Source organism: Ammospiza nelsoni, chromosome 20 (genome assembly GCF_027579445.1).
Source record: "Ammospiza nelsoni isolate bAmmNel1 chromosome 20, bAmmNel1.pri, whole genome shotgun sequence".
Lineage (NCBI taxonomy): Eukaryota > Metazoa > Chordata > Aves > Passeriformes > Passerellidae > Ammospiza > Ammospiza nelsoni.
The window spans coordinates 10,542,421-10,561,690 of record NC_080652.1 but is presented as its reverse complement, the minus strand read 5'-3'; the positions used below and the strand labels follow the sequence as shown (position 1 = coordinate 10,561,690).

The 19,270-nt window shown below is 46.2% G+C and overlaps 3 protein-coding genes across 4 annotated transcripts in view; 2 read left to right on the top strand and 1 right to left on the bottom strand.

Moving 5' to 3' along the window:
* The window catches only part of RABGAP1 (RAB GTPase activating protein 1), a 61,029-nt gene extending 53,468 nt beyond the window's left edge, over nt 1-7,561 (bottom strand). The window contains exons 1-2 of one of the 2 annotated variants that reach the window (XM_059486225.1): nt 7,428-7,561; nt 971-1,172 (exon numbers count right to left, since the gene is read on the bottom strand). In XM_059486225.1, coding sequence (XP_059342208.1) covers nt 971-1,120 — 150 coding nt within the window. In that variant the 5' untranslated portion in view covers nt 1,121-1,172; nt 7,428-7,561. Of the gene's footprint in view, nt 1-970; nt 1,173-6,967; nt 7,154-7,427 lie in introns of those variants that run through there. The other variant, XM_059486224.1, reaches the window with a different exon arrangement.
* Nucleotides 7,562-7,753: 192 nt separating this feature from the next.
* ZBTB26 (zinc finger and BTB domain containing 26) lies at nt 7,754-15,185 on the top strand. Its single transcript, XM_059486236.1, has 2 exons — nt 7,754-7,868; nt 9,726-15,185. Exon 2 carries the CDS (start codon nt 9,736-9,738, stop codon nt 11,050-11,052), a length of 1,317 nt encoding a protein of 438 aa, XP_059342219.1. The 5' UTR covers nt 7,754-7,868; nt 9,726-9,735; the 3' UTR covers nt 11,053-15,185.
* Nucleotides 15,186-15,302: 117 nt separating this feature from the next.
* ZBTB6 (zinc finger and BTB domain containing 6) lies at nt 15,303-18,568 on the top strand. The gene has a single exon (XM_059486237.1). It carries the CDS (start codon nt 15,449-15,451, stop codon nt 16,748-16,750), a length of 1,302 nt encoding a protein of 433 aa, XP_059342220.1. The 5' UTR covers nt 15,303-15,448; the 3' UTR covers nt 16,751-18,568.
* The last annotated feature ends 702 nt before the right edge of the window (nt 18,569-19,270 follow it).

Below are 19,270 nucleotides of genomic sequence, written 5' to 3'. Positions count from 1 at the left end.
AGAAAAGAGCCACTATAACAGAATGTCTTGCCCCAGACTCAGAGGAACACAAGAAAAACAAACAAAGCAGTTGGGAGGTAAAAGCAAGAAGAGCAAAAGCATCAAGAAATGTTCGATAAAGTCTCTGTTACAACTACTGCAAGGGAAAAGAGGAGCACCCAGTCCAACAGGCAGAACACAGGATTTCTTATCATCTTTAAAGACAGAGATGCAGCTGCAGACAGACATCAGTTTCTTCCAATGGTGGAATATCTCTTTCCATCTCCCAAAAGAACACATTAACTCAACTCACTCTAGGGAAGATCCAGTTTTCAACACATTAAAGTGATGGAATTTGGAGTGATTACCTTACTTGTGCCACTTTTCTTAAAACCTGCTGAAATACAAATTGGAATGAATGTTGCTCTAAGTAGCAAAAAAAAAAAAAAAGTAGAGGTGTCAAGGGTCTCTTTTCAGAACAGCACTTTTACTAGTGAGAAGATGCCAGTGCCCTTCCAGCTCTCACAAGCCTTTCACAGAGAGCTTGTGTTCTCTGATTCATGCCAAGTTGTTAGTTATAACCACTCTTCTACATTTCTTAAAGAGAACATTTCACATTGGGGAAAACTTCAGTGTATCTTTGAATTAACAGATACAGTCAAATTCATGTATGCTAATATTGCTTTCCACCTGAAAGCTGTGAAAAAATCACAGTTCCACGTTCTTGACAATCAGCCTGTTTCCTCCCAAGCACTTTAGGAAGAATTCTGCAAAGTGGGAAAAAACCCACAGCTAGTGATGGAGAGAGCTCTTACTCAAAACCTAATTACCACTTCTGACATCAGCAGTGAAGACATTACTGACAAAACTGGTTCTTGAAAACGTTCTCCCTTCTGTCAAGTTTTCCACAACAAAGAAGTCCCTCTTTAAGCTCTCTATGGTTAGTTTGATTTAGAAGAACAGGGAACAAACTCAGGTTATTGGTTCTTACCTTCAGTCCTGTTTTTTCATCATCACTACCATTATTTGTAGATGGTGTTTCATCCCCTTGCCTGGAAACCAAGACAAAATCTTCACTGTTAAGAGTGGATACCGAGTCTGAAGAGACACTGATTTTTCCAACAGAAGCCTTGTCATCCATGACTTAAAAAGGAAGTTCGATTCATGAATGAGATTAAATATGTTATAAACTCCTGAAAAACAAAAATCATAAAAATACTTATATAAAACTTCATGCTAAATGCTCAAATGTTTCTTTTCAGAAACCTGCTGACTAATTATAAAAACTAACTCATCTGACAGCACAACCAAGCTCCAACTCCTCTCTCAGTGCACACTCAAAGTCCTGCCCTCATCTTGCTAAGCAGCACATGCTATCACAGCACTGCTTTCCACAGCTCACAAAAGGGAAGTTAACAAAACTCTCTGCAGTATTTCATGGTTATGTCAGTCACCACTTTCTACACATCACACAAAATAGGGCCCTCCATACATACACTCCACTTGCTGACAATTAAGGCCAGCAAAATAAAGTCCATTTATTTCCTTCAATTAATACCTGCCTTCACCTATGCTCACACAAAAATTACTTTTATTTATCAGAGCTCACTGTATGCTGCAGTCACATTCTTTTCCCCCAAGCAAGAGTTTGACCTAAGTCCTGATATTTTGCTCTGAAACCTTGGGACATGGAGCAGTTTATGAATCTACACTGAATTTTCTGTACTATAAGGAGCAATAAAAGCAAAGACTTCCAAGAAGCAGGAAGAACAGCGTAGGCTGGCTCAGTACTGAGAAGCAGAGCCAACAGAGGATTTTAAAAAGCTGGAACTGGCACTGAGAGGCATTTGAAGAAAGGAACAAAAGGTGAAGTTCAGCTGCACACCTTGAACTCTACAGCACAGATTCCCAGAATCCATGGCTCAAAACAGACTGCTGTGATAAAAATGGGTGATTAAATTTCTCAGAAACCCAAATATACCCTTATCTCAAAGGCCTGGGTCTTTACAAACTCCCAAACATAATCAAACTCAAATGCTTTTTCAGCCTCCAGTTTTGCCTTCCAACCTGGAAGCACCATCCCAACCTGGCTTCCAACAGCACAGCCAAACAACAGAGACCTGGCACAGCCCACAGCATTCCTGCCTGAACCAGAACAATACACCAGAAATAGCAAAGCCTGCTTTTATTCCTATCAATGCCCTCCCCACTACCACCAATACAACGTGAAGTCTGTCAGGAGGACAACTTCTAACCAATTACCAATCTCATCACTTAGTGATCCTGCAACATGTTTCAGAGAACTGAAGCAGAGTGTAAGAGGAAGAATGGATGTGGTTTGTTCATGAATGACAACGCACCTGTGATTATTTGATTTATTTTCAAAATCATGTGTGGTACTTAGATATCCTTTTCAAAACCATTTTAGGATCTACTGACTTCCAGTGGGAATTACTGGCTGGTAAATGTAGGCATGTTGAGAAGTTCTACACACTGGTATTACTCACAAGTATCTCAAAGGTAGGGCAGAATTCTTACCGTTAAACATGCCTTTGTTTTAAGAATTCATTTTAAAACATTTCTATAGAAGTTCCATATTGCACCATCTATATAGACACAGATCTCTGAAAATACCTAAATCAAAGATCTTGAAACACAGACTAAAAATAAACATCAAACACTATATACCCCTTTGGCTTTACTGTTTTCATTCAAACAGAGCAAACTCATCTTCCACACTGACAGCAGGAGTAGAGGAGCAGGCTTTGATCACAACCAGCTGTAAAGATCATCCAGGCAAGGTTCACTTTAGCACTTTATTTTGGTATAGTCTGTCTGTCTTGAAGTGCCAATTTCTCCTATTTCCCAAGTGTTTCAATGTGACACCTCTCCCCAACATCACCTTCAGCTCAATAAAAAGCTTCTTATGCTTTACCAGCTCCTGTCTGGCGTAGGGAGGTGTAAACAAACCCCACGTGGATCCTGGGCCACAGCCAGCCCAGCCAACCCCACAGCAGTGTCACAACACAATTGCAACACCAGGACGTCCCAACCAGCCCAACTCTGCCAGCCTAACAGTGAAGTCCCATGAAATTACACAAGATAGGAGAGCACAGGAAAGGGGACAGTGGAGCAGGCAACCAAGAGAAGCTTTTGATGTAGCAGCAAGCAAAGCTCAGACACCCAGCTGTGCTGGAATCAGCCACAGGGGTTCATTGCATTAATGCTCAAACACTCAAGGTGCAAAAGTAATCTTCAAATATTAAAATATTGCCTGCAGTTAACCAAAATTTCTATATCCTCACACTTTGCTTTGCATGGATTTAATTTCCTCCGTTCCTGGCTATCACTTTGTTCCATAGAGGCTCCTACATGGATCATTTTCCCTGAGTCAGAAAGCTCACAATGGCAGAATCCCCACCAGAGCCTCCAAGCCCATTAAAATAAGGGCCAGCCTAGAAGGGCACACATCAAAGACCAGCAGAGCAATTACATGTGGCTCAGGAATCAAACCCCAGGAACACACAGCAGCAGTGACAGTGCTCTTCAGCAATACCTGCAATTGGTCTGAGACCCAAAGCTTTCTGCTCACAGCTCAGCACCAAAAACCTCAGCCAAGCACAGAGCTCAAGGTTTGATGTCCCTCAGAAAGCCAGTGTCTCATCCCTATCATGGAAAGAGACTTTGGTCTGTTTAAGCATAAATAAAATAGGAGCTTTTGAATTCAGCACAGTTTAGCTCCTGACACAAAACTACACCACAATAAGGCAGTGTTTGCCTGAAGGTGTCTTTAAGCTCCACAGGAGACAGTGTCTGGGTAAAACATGAACAGAGAGGCAAACTTCTACCACCCTCTTTCCTTGCTCATCTGTGTAATTAAATGGGTGTTCTGGCCTCTCCTCACACAACAAACTGTTGGAGAAGTTGCAAAATGAGAGTCAGCATGATTGGCTCTTGGGTCACTGCTTTCAATTTTACTTAAAATTCTGGTTCTCTGTGAAATTCCCCTTCACTGCTGTTACACCTCACTCTCTACTCAAGATAATGTGCAGAGGAAGAGCAGAGACCCCATTCACCACGATTAAAATCTTGAACAACTGGAAAGCAAGCCTATCAAAAGTTCAGATTAGTTACACACATTTATAAAACATTTATCTTTTACTTTCCCTCCCTTTCCCAAATATTTGACACCTGACTTTGATTTGTGATCAAAGTTTTCCTTCAAAGTTCTGCCAGAATGAATTTAAAAGAGCTTAAAGCAAACAGCATATAGCAAAAAGGAAAACCAGAAAACCTTCAATTTTACATCACTGGAAGAGGCTGGGGCTTGAATGCCACCCTGGGACAGGTGCAACAAGTGAAGCACAGCACTTGTAACTACAGCTGGGCTCACTGCAGTTCCAAGGAATACCCATAATAATTTCTGGTGCTTAGAACAGCCATGGCCACACAAAAAGACAGAGGGTGAGTGGAAAAATCAATATTTCAGGCATGAACTTCTTCAACCTGAGAGTCAACAGCAGATGTAGCATCCTTAGCACGGAATTTACAGGGAAATGCAACAAAAAAATAAGTTCTGGGCTTCCAGGGCAGAAAAGAGAATAAGCATGAGAACAGGTATGCAAACCAGAGAGGAGAAGGTTTTTTTCCCCATTCATATCTTTCTCAGCTTTTTACCTCAGCTGCAGTTCCTAAAGTGATTCCACAAAGTTCCAATATATCTGATGCAGAATGCACTGGATAAAGAACACTACAGCAATATTAACTAAATTACTGAAGAGCAGTAATTCATTTGCCATAAAAAGCAAAGTCAGAAAGCTTGGCATGCAAAAAAAACTTATATCCTCTATCCTCCAAAACATGAAACCACCAAGTATAGTGTTAAAAATCATGGAAAATGAGAAGGTGACATGCTGAAAAGACACTGAGGTGGCTGAAATACCTCAATATAATGTATTTTCTGTTTCTATTCCTCTGGCTCTATGCTCAGTTTAACAACAAATCCAGTATGGTTCAGTTTAAAGATACAAAGTTCTGCTTTCCAAGTGTTCATCATTAGCATCTTAGTGTGGGTGAACAGTGGAATTTGTGGCAGAGTTCAGAGGCTTTTACAGAGCACTTTGCAGAGCTGTGCTATAACAGAGAACCCAGCATGCTGTAAGACTGAGCTCCTACAGCCTTGCACAGCTGTGGGTTTTTCTACCTGTACAATTCACCTGGTGCACACCTGTTGTTTTAAAATACATTGCAAGTCCTGAAAAAAGCCTGGAAACACTCCAGGTCAATGCCTGTGTTTTATCACAGCTCTGGGGAAAAAAAACCCAAGCAGTATAGAAGCAATCAGTAGCAATCTTTTTTCTTCTCACATATCACATGATTAGTCTGCTTAATCATGTCAGACCTTTACCCACCTTCCCTGTGCAACACATACCCTCAAATGCAACAAGAAGTCCTTGGCACTCAAAATGAAGCAGGAAAGCCAGAGGAATACTGCATGTGAAAATACAGATTTAGGATGACTAAAGAGTAATCAATAAAAAATAACAACTACAAGTCTAACTTTCCCTTTCATTTTACAACACACTGACAGGCACGGATGTTTCCACTAATTTCCAGAGCCAGAAAGAAAAAAGATATTGTTATTGGGAGATAATGGTGTCTCTAATTCCACCGCTCTCCTCACAGATCTCAGGAAGAAGAGTGAATCACTAGACACTGTATGCAAAACCAGGCATCAGATAAAACACAAGAGTTAAGCTAATGCAATCTCTGTTAACAATCTTTAACAGGTTGATAGCTATTGCCAACATGATTTTTCTTTCAATCCGAATTTGAACTATCTGGCAGAGAACAAAACCCTAATTTTAGGCTCTTGTAATCAGTAAATTCCCCATCCCAGAAACAAGCAGCCCGTCCTGGGAAACTGCAGTTTATAAAAGAAATGCTGACACGGCCTCAGCCAGCCCAGCACAGGAATGCTGCTGGAATGAATTAACTGTGAGCAGTCGGTTCATCCACGCGCCGCAGCTGACGCTCCCCAGCACCAGCCCCATCTCAGAGCGTGCAGCCAGGACCCAGCACGGGCTGCAGGCTGGGAGGGAGCCAGGGTAGCCAGCAGCTAAACAAACTCTGGGGAGATGCTCCATGTACTGCTGGAGCTGCTCTCACTAGGATACAAACACTAACGGGGAGCTACGCTCACCAGACAACCAGAGCGCTTTAAAAATACGCTGTGGAAGAAGCAAGAAAAAAGGAGTTCCATTTGGTGTGTGTTACTAACACTGCCTGCACTTAGGGCTGGAAATTGGAAGGAAACCCCTATGCCAAGCTCCACTGGTTAATTTGTTTACTGTGTACACAAAAATAAGTTTGCTCAGGTCCTTGACCTTTTAAGTAGAGGCCTTTAAAAAGAATACAGCATTTCTGCAAGTCAAACAGCAGCAGGCAACTCCTGTAATAACATGTTTTCTAAGCAGCCAAAAATCCTATCGAGTTGGGCTTTAACAGAACCTATAAGTAAAACAAAATCTGAAACACAGATCAAGCCATACCTCTATGCCCTACCTGTTCTCCAGCCTGTATTCAAGAAATAAACACAACCTTTTTCCTCTGCCAACCTCTCACATGATTTTTTCCTTCTCTCCAAACCTCTCCTGAATACTTTATCTACTTCTCCTTCTCTCCCCCAAAAAGATCAGGCAAATCTACACAGAGATAAACCACCAACTTTACTTCCAGCAATTCCATTTCCACTTAATTTTTGCTGATAAGTGTTTTTAAACCAACTTCGCACAATCTGTTTGTACTTAATTTTCACTCCAAACAGACACAACCAGTCCTTAAAAATTATCTACTGGGGACATTTTAACTGAAAGAAGCACTTCCTTGACAACAAGAAGGATAAAACCCGCAAAAAACACAGAACTTATGGTACATGAACCAAATAAAGATTTCTGCACGCAACGAAATGCCACATTTTGGGATCCACCTGGAAGCGACAGGCAACAACCGACACCCCGCGACAAGGAGAGGGAAAGCGGTGCCCGGCCGGTCCCTCGGTGTCAGCGCCGCGCCGCCCGGGGTGGGATGCGGGGGAAGCCGGCGGCCCCGGGACGCGCTCCGAGGCGGGGGGTCCCTGTCCCCAACATCCGCGGCTGGGGAGGACGGGCCGGGCCCGACGCCCCCGCCTGCCCCAGGACTCGGCCCGGCCCTGCGGGACCCGGGACGGCGTCACGGCCCCGCTGCCGCCGAGGCCGCGGCCCTTGCGGGCAGAGGGGACGGGGAGGCACCGCGCCGGGCGGGGGACGCGGCCCCGGGGGCGAGGGAGGGACCCGGCGGCAGCGGAGCGCAGGACGGCCCCCGGCTCCCGCACACCGGGAGGGAGCGGCGGCGGGGCAGCGCCGCGGGAGCGCGGAAGGGACGGGGCGGACAGCGCGAACCGCACCTACCCCGGCCGCCGCCGCCGCCGCCGCTCCCGGTGCCGGGCCTGGGCCGCCGCCGCCCCACGTGACCGGGCGGAGGGGCGGCCCCGCCGGTCCTTCCGGGCGCGGCTCTTCCGGCGGGCGGACAATGCGGTTCCGAGTCGCGGTGCTGGGCTGCGGTGGCGCCTGTAGGTCCCGGCGGGCCGGCGGGGCGCGGGCGGCGGCCCCGGAGCGCGGCGCGGAGCGGCCCGCGGCTCCCGCTGCCCCCGCAGGCCGCGCTCGGAGGGCGGCCCGGCCCGGCCGGGGGCGCGGCGGGGCGCGGGGCCGCCCGGGGGGCGCGGCGGGCGGCCGGGCCCGGCCCGGCGCTGGGGCGGCGGCTCACGGCGGGTCTCCTCCCCTCTCTAGGTCTGTAGCCGGAGGCAGGAGCGGCCGCGGGTGCCAGCGCGGGGACGCGGCCCGACGCTACAGGTACCTGCCCCTTCCCTCCGTTCCTCCCGCGGGGCCGGGCCTGGCGCGGACAGCGGCTTCTCCCGCTCTCGCAAAGGGCACCGCGTTCACATTGTTAGGGGATGCTGCGCGGGCTCCCGGCCGAGCTGGAATATTCTTTTCCCGGGCCCCGGGGTGCGGGGGCCGGGCCGATCCGCGGTCGGTAAAAGCCGAGGAAGCACGTGCTTCCAACGGGGAGCCCTGCGCGTCCGACGGGAGCTTGCCTTGGTCTGCCACCCCCCCGAGATAACGGGTTTGGGATTCATTTAATGCTCTTTTCTCTTGGAGATCAGTAGTAGTTGAAACTGAACGTGTGCTAAGGCAAGTCACAACTTTTCGATGTACAGTTTCTCACGATGTGGCTCTTGCAATCTGCCAAAGATGGGCTGAATGGCTGGAATAGCTGTGGTTAACAGCACAGTGTAACTTTAGCGTGGGTGCTTTAACTGCATTCATATTGTATGAATTTCCAAGGTGGAAAAAACAGACCCACAATTGGACTTCCCTCATCACTGTCCAGAGAAAACACAAAAAGAACCAGTTTGATAATGTGTAAAATTCACTGAAGGTCTATCAGGATGATCTGTTCCTGTCGTTTATATTTGCCAAAGGCTGTTGCCTCTTAAAATTAAGCTTTCAGCCCTAGATATGGGGTTGGTCAGGCAGTGCTGAAGGTGACTGAGAGACTGGGTTCTGCAGGTTCAGCAGAACTGGTTGTAGTGCAGAACGATGCCCCCCCTGCTTCCAAACTTTCCCTGGTTCCTGGTTTTTGAAGTCTTCTGCAATCCTTCTGAAATCCTAATTTTTGCATGCCATACACTGGAAGATATGCTTGATGGGGGTGATCAGTGAGGAGGTCGTGTCTCCAAATGCTGTATGAGCTGCAAACTGAAAAAGCCCTGATTATTGACAGATGCTTCCAAAAATATTCTTTGAATAGTTGTCTCGTGTGGGCACAATGCCATTCTTGTGTGTACACTCAGCTGACACTTCATGCCCCAAGAGAGCAGTATCTGCTTTTATCTATAAACTTCAAAGCTTCCTTTTGAGCTTTATGTGGTATTTGTAATAGTTGGGAGGTGTAAGTTTTGCTTTGTTTTGTAATTTTATCTGACCAAATCTTGCATCATTTAGTCTCCTGTTATTTCTTCACTTCCTGCAATCCTAGTGCTTTGGCAGGATTGTGTGAGCAGTATTGCATCCAGAATCAGTGTAGTCTTATAAATTGTTAAGCAACTGTTGAAAGACAAAAGAACGGTATTTGGTTTATGGAAGATCTGCTGTTCTTCATTCCAAGTCCTATCAAAACAAGAACAAACTTCCTAGAGAAGTGATCTTCCAAGGAACAGCCCTAGACACAAGGCTTCCTTTATTCCCCAGGTATTCAAAACAGGGAGCCTAGCGGAGGCCATTGTGAAGATTTTTTACTGTAATCTTAGGAAAAGCCAAAACAACACAAAAATAACCAACTCCTGCAGGAGAACTCAAAAGACAATCTAATGTGTTCAACCCAGTGCTGCAAAACCCAAAGCTTGCTGAAAATAGAGTTTCCCTTTACATCCTAACACTTTAGGATATTGCTTCAGTAGAATTTTCGTCATAGCACCTCCACTTAATATTCAGGCTTCATTACATTAAAAAAAGGTAAAAGTTGTCGTAATATGAGATATAAACTTGAATTTTTTCTTACTTGTAATGGACTTCAGTATGTACCGAGGATAAAAAACATAATGGCTGATAAAGACCCACTTTATATTATTACTTTAAATCTTTCTAACCTACCTTTTAGAAAACAAAAAGTATTCATTGTTTGGATTTTTCTCTGCTGCTTTTCCTTAGGTGTGCCAAAATGTCAGAAAGATCAGATATTCTTCATTTCAAGTTTGACAACTATGGAGATTCAATGTTACAGAAAATGAACAAACTGAGGGAAGAAAACAAGTTTTGTGATGTTGTGGTCCATATAGATGATGTTGAAGTTCACGGGCATAAAATTGTCTTTGCTGCTGGCTCTCCTTTTTTAAGAGATCAGTTCTTACTGAACGACTCCAGAGATGTAAAAATCTCCATCCTGCAGAGTTCAGAAGTGGGAAGGCAGCTGCTTCTCTCTTGCTACAGTGGCACTCTGGAGTTCCCTGAAATGGAGCTGGTGAACTACCTGACTGCTGCGAGCTTTCTGCAGATGAGCCACATCGTGGAGCGGTGCACCCAGGCCCTGTGGAAGTTCATCAAACCCAAGCAGCCGCTGGAGAGCAAAGAGTGCGAACAGCAAAGCGACTCTTCTGAGCTGAAGGAGCATCAGGGAGACGATGACTCTCTGCAGCAGGACTCGCCTTGTATTCAGCCTTCAGAAGACAGCATGGACATGGAGGATAGCGATATCCAGATCATCAAGGTGGAGTCCATTGGGGAGGTATCAGAAGTTAGGAATAAGAAGGATCAGAATCAGTTTATTTCTTCTGAACAAACTGCACTGCATTCCTCAGAGCCTCAACACTTTCTTATCAACTCCACTGTTGAGAACAGAGCAAGTGAAATAGAGCAAAACCACCTCCACAACTATGCCCTTTCGTACGCCGGCAGCGATAACATCATCCTGGCCTCTAAAGATATGTTTGGGCCTAACAACCGAGGGATAGACAAAGGCCTCCAGTGGCACCATCAGTGTCCAAAGTGCACAAGAGTATTTCGGCATCTGGAAAACTATGCTAACCACTTAAAGATGCATAAACTATTCATGTGTCTGCTCTGTGGCAAGACGTTCACTCAGAAGGGCAATCTCCACCGGCACATGAGAGTGCACGCAGGCATCAAACCATTCCAATGTAAGATCTGTGGGAAAACGTTTTCTCAGAAGTGTTCCTTACAGGACCACCTCAACCTGCACAGTGGGGACAAGCCCCACAAGTGTAACTACTGTGACATGGTCTTTGCGCATAAGCCCGTTCTGAGGAAACACCTCAAACAGCTGCACGGTAAAAACAGCTTTGACAATGCCAATGAAAGAAACGTGCAAGACATAACGGTGGACTTCGATTCGTTCACGTGTAGCGCTGCTACAGACAGTAAGGTCTGCCAGCAGGCTGATGCCAGCCAGGTACTGGATGCAGGGAAGCTGCCTCAGGCCGTGCTCGGTTTAAGAAATGATAGTACCTGCGTCAATTAAGCAATTAAAACTCGCCCTGTGTAGGGATCGTGACTGAGAGGAGCCAACCGTTGGTTTGGCTTCTTCCCTAAACTAGTGGTGTGCCCTGAAAGGCTACAGATGGTTGGATTGCAAAACCTGGCAGGTCTTCAGCCATCACTCTTAGTCTTACTTGATATTTTCTGTGAATAGCAATCCTCCTTCAGGTTTCTGTCTATGTCTCTACTGTGGATTAAGGGGTTAATTGTTTCATTTCTCTCTGATTAGGAGACTCAAGACTAACACCTTTTGAAAGACTGTTGCTGTGGGCTGCAAGTAAACCATCTGCTGTGCAGTTAGAGGCCTCTCTGTGGCTGGGCAGATGGAGGAAAGCAAAGAGGACAAGTGTGTGAGATAACCCAATATTTTTTTTAAAAGGCACTGGATAACTGAAAACACTCCATATACTCAAATTTAAACTTACCTCTTAAAATTACCTTTCTCTGATCTTACCCCTAGACTCCTGCAGTTGAAATGAAGTATTTTTGTGTCACTTTTTTGCCCTTTCTAAACCTATTTCAAGAAACTTCTGCTGCCAATCAATGCTCTCTTAAAAACTCTCAGGGTTTTTAACCTCAACATGCATTATGAAAAGATGAAACCCTACATGATTTGGCAGGGTTAGCTGATCATTGCATAGAGCTGTTCAAACTGAGGATAAATTGCAGCTCTGGAATGTGAGAGGCTGGTGCCTGGAGTGCAAATGTGACCTGTTCTTATGCTGGCATACCTGGGATTTTTAAAGGGCACTCGCCAGTGCATGTACTGAGACAAGCTAAACACTTCAAAGCTAAAAGTTATCCTCCATCTTCCGTAAGTTTTGCATCACAAACCACAACAGCTGTTGGGTTTAGAGCAAAGCTGGAGTGGAGAAATACTGCTTTCTGACACTGTGAAAATAATCTTTTTAAAGCTGCAATGTGTAACAACTCCACGACTTTTTTTTGCTTTTTTCCTTCCTTAGTTCTTGTATGTCTCTCCTTGATGTCTAATAAGGGCCACGTGTCACTTAACTTTAAACAAAAATACCTGCTATAAGAACTTAACATAATTTTTTTTGATTTCTTGAACTTTTTTGAAGTGACCATTAGTGTTTTACAGATCCTAGGATGAGGTATAGGTAGCACAATTTCTATAGGTTAATATATCAGCTATTGACTGTACTCAGCAATACCTCTTGTATACCGCCTTAAACATCAAATGTAGCGGGAATGGCATGTTAATTGGGATTCTGGGATTACACCATGCTGCTTCTCAGAAGTGCTGTGGAATTATCAGTATCCCAGGCAGGCTGAAAGAAGCTTAATTTATCTGAGGCACACCATTCCCAGTAGAACAGCACTGTTAGTACTGAAGTGTAGCATAGACTAATAATCAAATGGCTGATCCTCGGCAGAGAACTGCTGTTTGTGTTAGGAATAAGGATTTCTTCCAGTGCAGCTCTTTTCCACAAGGTTTGCCGTGAGGCTGAGATTATGCTTCCTACCTAAACATAGTACTGTTGGTGTGTTTGAATGAGGGGTGGGGGTGAAAGGCTGCTATTGTATGGTTAAAAATGTAAACAGGTATGACCAAAGGTGTGTAGAGCAAAAAGTGTTGTGTATGTCATTATCAAAAGTTGGTCTTGCTCTTCAGTTCTGTGTGTGTAGAAGTCAGGATTTCCTTACGCAGATATTACACTGATGGACGTTAAAACAAGTTAATGTTGCAGAACGTTTTCAGAAATCCACATACTTTGAAGTAGAAAAAGAAGGTGATTCTGTGAATCAGTTTTTGCAATTGAGTTCTTGAACTACTGCACTTGACTGTTACACGAACTCTTACATGGACAGCTATGAAGTAAGCAAAGGAAATTACATCAGGGCATTCATCTTTCAAGTTGTAGCAAATATATTTAGGCCTAAAGTCTAACTATTTGAGACTTTTTAAATTATTGTTCAGGTTGCTGGGGTAGAAGATAGGTTTGCATGGGAAGAACTGTTTTCCTCTTGAAGCCACCCACTTTCAGAGTTGTTTTGAACTAAATTTGACCGTGACAGTTGCATCTGATGCTTGCATTCTGTCTTCAGGCAAAATCTTCTGTATTGTCTAAACATTTTGATAATCTATTATTCACTAAATGGAAATAAGTTATAGTGCTATGTCAAAATGAAGATAGACGTGGAGAACAAGAGCTTGCAGAGCCAGGTCAACGTGCTGTAAGGTACTAGTGAACAATCCAAGGCAATATGAATATGGACACAAAAAAGAAAATGGTTTTCTGCCACAGAAAGGAATACAACTGCACAAATGCTGGAAAACGTGGCAGCAAAATGGACAGTATTGAAAGTTTTGTCTATCTGGAAAGTTTTGGTTTTTGTGAAATTATGAAGCTGTAATGTTACTGTAAGGAGAATACAGCTTATTGAAGTAGCTGTGGGTGACTTGAAGCTGATACGAAGAGACAAGGAGTTTCCTAAGAAACAAAAGAAGTCATTTGGTCAAGATGCACAGGTGTTCAGTCTACCCTGTGCTGTGGTGATTTGGACGGCTGAGAAGGCCAAGACTGCTGGGCTGCTCAATTAAAGGCTGCTGTGGTGTTTGGCAAGAGCATGGCATAAATAAATAGGAAAAAGCAGAAATGCAGAAGATGTTCTTCACTGAAAATGGACACATCTGTTGGATGAAAAGTGACTTTTACTAATGTCTGCTTTTGGCCTGGCAGAAGGGTGCAGACCAAAAGATTTGTGCAGGAGATGGCTGTGTGGCTCCAGAAACACTGGAGCTCTGAGGGCACTATGCCGATGCAGAGTGCACCGGTGGTAGAGTTCATCGAGAATTTGCCCCTATATGGAAAGGCAAGTGAAGAGTATAGAAGAGGTAATAGAAAAGCAAAATCTGGCTAATGCTGCTTCTCTGAATGACAGATTAAGATGGAGTGAGAATTATGATAAATGGAATATGCAGAGGCAGCTCAATTATAGAGTAAGATGAACTTAATTGTCCATGTATGTAAAATGTTGTCTTCATTGCAATGTCCCGAGTAGTGAAAGATTAGATCTGTTGGTTGTTGCTACTGATGCTGCATATTCAGATGAGGACTATGGCAGTTATCATAATCTGTGTGTTACTGTGTAGAATACCATTTGCTGGTAAGTGGATAGTCTCACAACTTAATGTGCTGTACAACTTCCTGCATATCCTAAAAATAACTGAAGTCTATTACAAAAGTATTTTAATAACTCCTCAGTATATTAGGATTTTTTTAAGTTGGCATTTTATTTATTTATATTATATAGAAGAAGGAATTTTTAGAATTTAGGTTTGCCAGAGGTTTGGGCTCACCACTTCTGAGTGATGGTAGCTTGTGTAGCATGTGTTCCTGCAGCATGTGCTGCAACTGCACAGCCTCCTGCATAGATCAGGGATGAGTCTTTCCTTAATTTATTTTTCTCTTAGAAGACATGTTTTGCAGGTTAGTAACTGAAGAATTTGAAGTGTCAGTCTTTCTCTCCCCTAGCTTTTTGGCAAAACTTAGCTGCCGCTGAACTTTTGTTGAAATAACGTAGAAATTATTTGTGTGGGGCTGGTTATGGTTTTGGAGTCACTGGGAAGAATAAAAGTGAGGAGGGAGAATCAAAATGTGATACAAACTGAAACTGTTCGGATAACTCTAAAGTCACGTTAAATGTTAATTTTTATAAACAAAGAGGGAGACATAGTGGTGTCTCCCGACTTGGTAAGGGGTGAGAAGGCAGGACGGACGCCTTTCCTTTGAGATTGTATAATCGATGGACTGAGCATTAGCTACCTCTTCACTGACTGGGCAAAAGTCTTACACTACGTGTGATAACCAAAGCAGGCGGGTCGGCGGCTGCCGGGCGTTGTCCCGTGGCCGTGAAGAAGCCAGCAGCTCGTCCCGGCGGCGTTCGGGCCGGCGCTTCGCCGTTCCCCCGGCGCGTCCCGGCTGATGGCGAGGAGGAGCCCCGGTAGCCGCTCCCCGGGATGCCTTACGGGGGCGGACACGTCGCTACCTCTACCGAACGGTGGGCGAGGCGCGCCCCGGTGCCGGTGCGGTTTCCCCCAGCGGCAACCGCTGTAGCAGTGCCAAGTCTTCTAATAAACGTGCTGCTAACTCTGTCTGCCGCCGCCTCTCATTTCCACCGCGGTCACGGCGCACCGGGGGCGGGCGGGCGGAAGGGGCGGGCGGGGAAGCTGTTCCGGGGCGCTGCGGCACCGGCGGCGGAGCGGGACCGGCTGCGGGCAGCGGCGCGGAGCGGGGGGAGCGGGATCGCGGCCGGCGGCGGGCGGCCCGGGAGCCCCGGGACAGCGGGTCCTGCCCGAGGCGGGAGTGGGCTGAGCCCGGCCAGACGCTCCGGCCGTGCCCGCGGGCCCCGCCATGGCGGCGGACTCGGAGGTGCTGCACTTCCAGTTCGAGCAGCAGGGCGATGCCGTGCTGCAAAAGATGAACCTCCTGCGGCAGCAGAACCTCTTCTGCGACGTGTCCATCTACATCAACGACACCGAGTTCCAGGGGCACAAGGTGATCTTCGCCGCCTGCTCCACCTTCATGCGCGATCAGTTCCTGCTCAACCAGTCCAGGCAGGTGCGGATCACCATCCTGCAGAGCGCCGAGGTGGGCAGGAAGCTGCTGCTCTCCTGCTACACGGGCGCGCTGGAAGTCAAGAGGAAGGAGCTGCTCAAGTACCTGACGGCCGCGAGTTACCTGCAGATGGTTCACATTGTGGAGAAGTGCACCGAGGCTTTGTCCAAGTACTTGGAGATCGACGCTTCCATGGAGAGCGGTACCCAGGCTGCTGAGGGGTGCCACTCCTCGGATGCTGAACTAAGGAGCGGGGATGAGGTTTTAGATAAAGACTGTGAAATAATCGAGATCTCTGAAGACAGCCCAGAGAACGAAGAATACCCCGTGAAACAGGAGGATGGAGATGGAGATGGGGATGGGGATGGCCCACACCCTGCAGCGCAGAGCTTGGTGTCAGAAGGGAAGGACACAAAATCCCCTGAAATATCAACGGTGGAAATCGGCTATAAGGATGATGAAATCTGTATCTTCAGAATGGATTCCATGGGTGTGGCAAATGTAGAGAATGATCATTTTCCTCAGCCTTGTACTTCCTCTAAAACAAATCTGTATTTCCCAGAAACCCAGCACTCCTTGATAAACTCTACAGTTGAAAGCAGGAATACAGAAATGCCAGGAAATCACTTTCAGGCTTTTGTTGGTGACAATTCAGAAGGAACTTCCAGTGGGGCAAATGGGTTCCAGAGCCTGGAGGATTCTGGCAGCTCATGGCGGCACCAGTGTCCAAAGTGTCCCAGGGGCTTTCTGCACCTCGAGAACTATCTCAGACATCTGAAAATGCACAAACTCTTCCTGTGCTTGCAATGTGGCAAAACATTCACGCAGAAAAAGAATCTCAACAGGCACATCCGGGGGCACATGGGGATCCGGCCCTTCCAGTGCATGGTGTGCTTGAAGACCTTCACGGCCAAGAGCACGCTGCAGGATCACCTCAACATCCACAGCGGGGACCGGCCCTACAAGTGCCACTGCTGCGACATGGACTTCAAACACAAGTCTGCTCTTAAAAAGCACTTGACTTCTGTTCATGGAAGGAGCAGCAGCGAAAAGCCAAACCTGAACACTATTACAAAAGTTAAAATAGACTATGATTGATAGCTGGGCAATTGTGGAGTCAGACTCCACAAAAAGCTCCTGGCTAGTGAAATTCTAGATGCAATTGCAGTTCCAGATCCCCTGCTAAGGGAGAGAAGCACAAACAGGTGGCTGGTGATCCAAGACAGGCCTTGGAGCAGGACACCTGCCTGCACCCTTAAGGCTGCTATTGCTGTCAGTGAAAAAAGGTGTTTCCTAGTTGAAAGTTAACTGCAAAATATGGGAAATTATTTCATGCTTCTCTTCCATTATACTGAGCATATCCTGGTACCCCAATGATGTTTTATATTCCTTGTTTCAAGGACAGGCACTGCTGACTTTCAGACTATTACTGATACTGCAATAAGCTGAAGCCTGAGCCATGGTGTTGGTGACAACAGCTGAGGGAAGGGGGTGTTTGTAGTTGTTCAGCAAGTCAGTTGTTCCCATCCAGTTCCTGGATCATTCATGGTGAAATCATCTCCTTCCCTGCCCAAACTTTGGTAGATCTTCCAGAAAGAAGGCGTGTTTTCATACTCAAGTCTGTGACGTTTAAGGACACACAACAAAGAAAAACTAATCAAGGGACCTTTCAGTTTGTCTCTTGCAAACAGAGAATTTGTAAAAGAGAAAGAAACAAACAGTATTGCCTTGCAGTTTATTTGTAACTGGACAGTCCCATGAAAAGGACTTGCTTTTAGTTTTATCAAGTTCTGAATTTTTATAAACTTCTTTCTTCTAATAGTGGGGGTTTTTCTGTCATACCAATGTTTTGCACCTGTATTTGATAAGTTTAGTCCTGTTTGTTGCATCATAACATCTGCCTTCATTTTTTTACAGATCTTAGCTATATGCACTTGTGTGAAATTCAGCTGTGTGCTGTTGGGTAATCATAGTTTCAATGCTAATTTTGTAAAACAGGCATTTCTGTCTGACTAGCAATGGCTTAGCCATAGAGGTCTCATACCCTGATTCTGTAACACAGTAACACAGTCATGATGTGTGTTTGCAGAAGTGTGTTTGTGCTTTCTCACAGGTCATTTTAGTTTCATCATGAGCATCGAGCACCCTGTGATGCAGTCTGTGTCTCTGGCTGGTACATGTTTCTTCCACTTAATGTAATATAAATAAAGAGTTATTTCAGTTGTTAATATGAGATAATGGTACTTACAACTAGCAAAAAGCAATAGTTCTTACTCCTTCCTGTCTGCACCACGTTTTCCTTCAAGTTTCAGAAGTGCTGTTCCAAGTTCTTGCTGAGAGTCCAGAAGTCTGGCCCAAATGCTTCAGAATCTGGCTGGCTCTAAAATCTAAGACAATAGTTTTTAATGTCACTTCACTTTCCTTCCCTGTGTCTATGAGTGCACCAGCCTGTTTGGGGTTTTATTGATCAGCTACGTGAGGGGTTGGCTGTGTACAATGTCTACCCTGCACTTTCCTGTTACTACTTGTTACGGGCATGGTCAGGTGTATGCCTGGGTATTTCCCTCATGAGCACTTCCCTGTGTGCCAAAGGGGAAACAGACTGATCTTTTGAAGTGTATTTTCTGTGGGAGCAGGTTCCGAGTTGTTTTGGTCGTGCATGTAAACATGAGAGGGAGCTGTGTTGTGTGACAGGCCACCAGCATGTTCTCTTCAGTGGCTGCAGTGTCTCAGTAAGCTTTGTGGACAAACCCTGGTCTTGTGCACATGTTCACGTTAGAGGAGTTTGCTCTCCCCTGTCCCTACATGTAACCATGTCTCGTCATAACATAATAAATGAAATGCAAACAAGGCGTTGTGTCAGAAATACATCTCGATTTTTCTGATCACAGTTAATAATTCTGTGCATACCTTAATTTTGGCCTGCTGTGTTGAGTAAACAAGATGTAGTAAACAAAACACGGTGTTCCAGTGGCGGTCATTTAGTAACGCGTTTTTCTGTCCTTCAGAGGAGTCTGTCTGACCCACTTGTGCCATGAATTCTTCCCCCTCAGGAGTCACAGCTGTGCACCACCGTGACCTCGGCTAAGGCCGCGTTATCTCTGCGTGACCGGAGAAGCATCTGCAGCTCCCGGCTGTGGTTCCGGGGGTGCCGTGCTGGGGCCGCCGTGCTGGGGCTGGCTCCAGGGGTGCCGTGCTGGGGCCGCCGTGCCGGGGCAGCGCTCCCACCCCTCAGCGGGCCCCGCCGGCCTGAGGCGGCTCGGGGACAACCGAGTGGGCCAGAGGCCGCCTCAAGTCCCTTCTTCCTCCTCAGCGCCAGCAAAAATAAAGTCATCAATTGCAATTTAGAACGACAATTAATAATCGACGCTGGCGGCGAAAGTTACCGATTAAATTTTAAAAGGACAATAAATAATCGACGCCAGAGGCGGACGTTGCGCACCGAGGAACGGCTGAGACGGCTCTGCCCGGGGCGCGCCACCAGGGGGCGCTGGCGCCGCCGGCCGCCGCTCTGTCACGCCGTCTCTATGACCCCCGCTTGCCCCTGGCGGCGCGGCCCGTGCGGCGGGCGCATCTGCGCCTCCGTCTCTATGGTAACTCCCTCCCGCCCTCCGCGCG

Coding starts and splice junctions, on each gene's coding strand:
- ZBTB26 (XM_059486236.1), top strand. CDS start 9,736: ATGTCAGAAAGATCAGATATTCTTCATTTCAAGTTTGACAACTATGGA.
- ZBTB6 (XM_059486237.1), top strand. CDS start 15,449: ATGGCGGCGGACTCGGAGGTGCTGCACTTCCAGTTCGAGCAGCAGGGC.